Source organism: Pelobates fuscus, chromosome 4 (assembly GCF_036172605.1).
Source record: "Pelobates fuscus isolate aPelFus1 chromosome 4, aPelFus1.pri, whole genome shotgun sequence".
In the NCBI taxonomy this organism is placed as follows: domain Eukaryota; kingdom Metazoa; phylum Chordata; class Amphibia; order Anura; family Pelobatidae; genus Pelobates; species Pelobates fuscus.
In genome coordinates this window covers 89904271-89909749 of record NC_086320.1, presented here as the reverse complement: position 1 = coordinate 89909749, position 5479 = coordinate 89904271, and the positions used below count along the sequence as shown (strand labels likewise).

General features: G+C 33.6%; 1 protein-coding gene across 1 annotated transcript; it reads right to left on the bottom strand.

The window, feature by feature from the left end:
- Nucleotides 1-623: 623 nt before the first annotated feature.
- LOC134607844 (cytochrome P450 7A1-like) lies at nucleotides 624-5479 on the bottom strand. The gene is made up of 6 exons (XM_063450416.1): nucleotides 5342-5479; nucleotides 3791-4031; nucleotides 2863-3473; nucleotides 2592-2722; nucleotides 2062-2240; nucleotides 624-1627 (listed from the first exon to the last, which is right to left on the bottom strand). Exons 1-6 carry the CDS (start codon nucleotides 5419-5421, stop codon nucleotides 1331-1333), a joined length of 1539 nt encoding a protein of 512 aa, XP_063306486.1. The 5' UTR covers nucleotides 5422-5479; the 3' UTR covers nucleotides 624-1330.

The window sequence follows — 5479 nt, the reverse complement described above, 5'->3', positions numbered from 1 at the left end:
AGATTATTTACAAAATATAACATATATACTATAAATTGGCTTACAATAGACATGGATTGTGTACAGTATATATATGCATATTTATAAAAGATAATAATTAATTGCTTATTGCAATGATATGTTTAAAAACTCCAGTTGCAACCTTGATCAAGTAATGACAATTATGAGGTAAATAGTGCTAACATTTGTACAAATACTAACATTACATAAATGTTGATGTAAAACTGTCCACAAAATACATAGCATTTCTATAAAAAATATAGTAATGCAAGCAATTAAATATTAATATTTACAAGGTAATTATAGTTAAAACACTATAAACAGCCACATAGAGTAGTATATTGTCACCTTATTTTGGCAGAATTTTTTTTAGGTAATTACACACTTTACAGGTATTTATAAAATTCAAAATATACACAATAAATATATTTGCAAATTAGAACTGTAAATAATTCTTTACTCTATGAACACATGCAATGCATCTACGAGCCTGTTCATTTGTTTAATTTGATATAACACCATCTAATTCCTGCATCTTATATCTCTAGTTGAACAATTAATTCTACTACTTTGTTGCCAATTTTCTAAGTTTTTTTAAGTGCACTATTTATTGCATATATCTCTCGAAAGCAGAATGGCTAATGTAGTTAAGTTGGCTATTTGTAAGCTGTAAAGTGCACAAACGCATATTTATTTATTTATTTTGTAGAATTTTTAGATCCCTCTTGGAGAGAATTGCCTCCAAATATTAACAAATTAGGCCTTGCACACTACAAAATTAACTGAATAGAGCTGGCAATAACTTAATTTTGAGAAAACTGAAAAAAACAAAATTCTTCAGCGCAAGTGGACTGGATTTTTTTTCTCTAGACAATAATTTTGTCCTTAATACATGAGTCGTGTTTTCAAATTGCCACAACTCAATTCATGTTCTAATACATTTTCAAAATTATATGTTACTCGCTTTGTAATGCTGAGTCAACTGAACTGCAGTCTAACAAGATGGCATCAATGGATGGATGCAGTACATCGTTCTTAAATATAGGAATCAACTTCTTATTTATATATCTTTGAAAACTATACATTGCATAAATATTTGGATCTCAGATACGCGTTTCATTTTGTTGTTTGCTTTGTATGGAAGACATTGATCTCACTATATATTTTGTCTATCTTTTGGGTTTTTGAACAGAGCATTCTATTATCTGCTTATTCTGGTGTGTGCTTCGCTCTTTCTTGTGTTCTCCATACTTATTAAAGCCCCTGAGTCTATAAGAGTTAGTGAACAGTTTTAATCCTGGTATATTTACATTTCTGCAAACCATGGTGGCTATGCTTTTAACTTGTATCTGAAATCTACATCATGCGTTGGCTGTAATATCCCTAGCCCTGCACGGGATTGATCTAAAGGTGGAATTTTTGTATTTTTGTCTACGATTTCTATATCGAAGTATGAAATCAACAGAGTCAGTAATTGTTTAATCTCATGAACAGCAAACTGTCGCCCTGGGCACTTGGTTTTTCCTGATCCAAAGGGCAAATAATAGTATTTTAATTTTCGGCCTTTTAGGTAAAAGTTGGTCTTTGGCTTTAGATTTTCATCCAGGTAACGATCATATTTGAAAGTCTGCAAAAAGACACAGAAATGTAAACGTTAGATTGGAATTCAATGTAAATGTTAATTCTCTAAGTTAATACTAAAGATAGATGCAAACTTGCTGACTTTGACCCTGAGGCTTAGGTTTGGAGGCCAAATACCAAGCCTTCAAAGTAATGCATTTATTCATTAGCAGGGAATGTTACACTCCTGGGCTGCTCCCACTCTGATCAGATATTTTTCCCCATTTAGTTGCAACCATGGCCCTTTACTGTTCAGTCGCATCTATTTTTTCTCTGTCCCTTATCATATTTAAGGTTATCTTTCCTCTTACTTTTTCTTAAGAGATGGTTTGAGGAACATCACATGTTCTAAGTTCCAAATTATGGTTATGTGATCTGAAGAAGGCTCTTTAAAGAAACTGCATTACCACTGTATGAGAAACAAAAATTACAATTACTTACCAGAGGGTCTTCATAAACTTCGGGGTCCAGATGTATTGTCTGTGGGTAAAGTGCTACAATATCATCTTTTCGGATGGTGTAAGACTCGTTGTTGTCAAGTTGTAGAGCAAAGTTTTCCTTAGCAACTCTGATATTAAGGGATGCACTGGAAAGCCTCATCGATTCTTTAATTATGCTATCTATGTAAATAAAATCCAATAAAATTGTTAACTCTATCTTTATCTATCTTTACAAACGATTTCACATACAACTTCTACTAAATCTACCATAATTTTCAAACCCTTATTTTTGTACATCCATCACATTACCATTTTTAACGACATACCATGCAATGTTAACTGAATCTGGAAAAGTATATTGTGACCCAGAACACAAAATAAACTTTTAGATCACATGATGCATAATGGAAGATCCCATCAAAAGAACCCGTTTTTACTCAGTCCCCTATTGGCAACGGTTTCCTGTTAGTAATATACTCATCTCAGATTCACTCTGTTTGGCTGTGTATATTTTAACAATAGTAAACTTACCTAGAACAGGCATTTCATCAAGCTGTTGACGGTTGAGGAATATGTATTTTCCATCAAAGCCGATTTTCTGAGATGCCTTCTCTAAAACTTGATGAACTTCTTCACTAGCAGCTTTCATTGCTCTTGGGCACCTATTAAAATAAAATACATTTAGTTAGTTATAGTGATTATACTTGGCATTTATTATAACTTTTATTTTGAACAATAACATAAAATTATAAGAATTAGTAAATATATTTCTTGTAAAGCCAAAATCTTCTTTATTTTATACCTAAGAAGGTGGAATACACTCCAGAACGTGGCAGGTAGTGTGTTTGCTTGAGAAGCCCAGAGGACAGCCAAGTGTGTCTTTGCTTTGTCCATGTCACTTAAAGTGGAGAGCGTGTCATTTAAAAACATTCTGAGAGTTATAAGGTCAGAAATATTATTCCTCTTTCTCAAGTTCTCATGCATCAAGTCTTTGGCTAGGTTCTCTCTCGCACTGTGGGCAGTTTTGAACACATGAATTGGAAGACCAGCTACCAGCGCAGGGAATATTTTGTCAAACTCCTTAAAATTTTCTAATGCATTGAGTATAAGTGCCCTCTGTGCTTCCTGTCTTGCAATATTTGGATCTTCTTTTGAATTGAACTCATTCCCAAAGAGTGTTAAGTAACCAGACTCAAACATCACACGGTAGCAGAATGCATAGAGGCCATCGGTTACCCAGTCTTTGTTGGTTACTTTAAATGTGTTGGGTTGTAACATGGTGTGTTGAAGATTTTCCATCATGGATGCAATGAGAGGGTCTAGTGCATCACCTTGAAGAGTTCTCATAAAGGTTTCATGAACATTTTCTGTTGTCTTGCCATCTGTGGGATCTATGCTGCTGTGGCCAAACGCCTGAACGACAGAAGGAATAAGAAATATAGTTCGTGTTTAGAAATTCATACATTAAAAGTAATGAGCAAGATCCATAATGTAACGCGCCAAAGCATCATCTAATATATTACAAATCTTACACTGAGTTAGCACTAAATACTTCAAAATTTCTCATAAGCTATATAATACTGGGGATTAGCTAATATAATAGGAGTAAGGTAAAACATGGTTATCAAAGCCACTCATGTTATATATAACCAGCCAAGTTTTACAATGTAATTTAACAACATTTGAAAATATATGTTAGATAACATTCAGAAAAAGCCTTCATTTCATACCTTGGCTGAGGTTGCATAGTGAAATTTCTGCCAATCGAAATGTTTTCCGGAACGCATCACTGAGTTGAAGGAGAAAGGGTCCGTGACAAAATGAACAAACTTTCCAGCAATCTTGCAGGTAAAGATATGCCCATATTTGGTTTGTCTCGATCTGAGAAATTCGAGAGGATTAGCACCAAATTGCAAGGCACATCCGAGATATGGAATTAGACCATTCTCCAGAGGTGGCTCTCCAGGATGTCTACAGAGAGAGAGATACCATAGCATATTATGTAGCCACTAAACTGCCAAAACGCATTACTTATTTCTTATTTACAGCTATAGTCATTTTTTTTTATATGGCTAAAACTGAACATGATTCCAAATCAATTTTACATGCTTAGCGGGCCTTTTTTTTTTCTTTAAACCTTGGCCTATAGCCCATTAAAACCTATGAAAGCTACTATGGAGGTTAAATCAACAATAGAAATCAAACACTTGATAGCTATGGCATGAGGCAATCATTGGCACATATTTACTACTGGATTTGTTGAAGGCATTCCCACCCTTTTTTATGTTTAAAACTTGGTGAATTTAGTTCAATCCCCAAAAGACATTTTAACCAAAATCATAATATGATCCCTAAAGACCATATGGCATCATGGGATGGCCTACTTATTTAGCATTCGAGTCTCTATACAGCTGTGCCGTCATGAAATAAGTACGACTCAGTATTTTGGAATAGAGATTCTAAATATCAGATTGCTACGATGGCATTGGCAGTTCTTGATCCCCAAGAGGTAATACCACATTAAGTATATTACATTGTTCAGAAAATAATTCAAAGTATATTTCATGTTTTAATTATTTGTTGCATAGAAAACACTTTATGTTTTGTACTTCTTTCATTTTTCTTTTCAGTGTAAAAGTTACTGTTGTGTGTAAATTATATGAATTTGTTTGAGGAATAAGGGTCATAATAAAATAATCTTTATTGGGAAATACAATAATAATTTGAAAAAAGACACATATAGACAGAATTAGGAGAACAATTGAATTTTGCAAGTAAACAATCAGGATAGTTTTGCTTTAAATTATTTTAGGAAGTAAGAGAAGTTGTGACCTTTAATCTTTGAAATATATGTATTGCACCTCGATGCAGGGCCTACTGTGTCTGTGATCTATACATATCTACAGATAGATAAACAAAGTGAAGTGCAAGGAAACCGGTTGCTGTAACAATATTTGTTTTCTAATTAAGACTGTAAAAAAAATAACGTGTGGATAATGCCTTCCAACACAATTTACAATATCTAATCACTAAAATGGAATTATGATGAGTTGACTAGAGACTTGCAAGATGTAGGTCAAAGTAACTGAATTGAAGAAATAAAGTCTGTTGAATAGATTGATCTCCATCTTGGCTATTTTATCCTACATATTGCAACTCAACTGCTAGCTAACTGCAATTCTCTGCTTAGTGAAAATTACCCCAGGGTAGATTTTATAATTGTCACTGCACTATATAATTAAATTATTTAAAAGTGTAGAAACAAATATGATTTTCCTTACCGTCTTCGGATGCCAACGATAAGCCAGAAAAAACAACATAGTGCGACCACCAATCCCCATATCAGTGATATAGTAAGCATTGTTTCTGGAATTACGTTCTGATCAGTGACCAAGGATGGAGCACACTGTTAGTCTAAA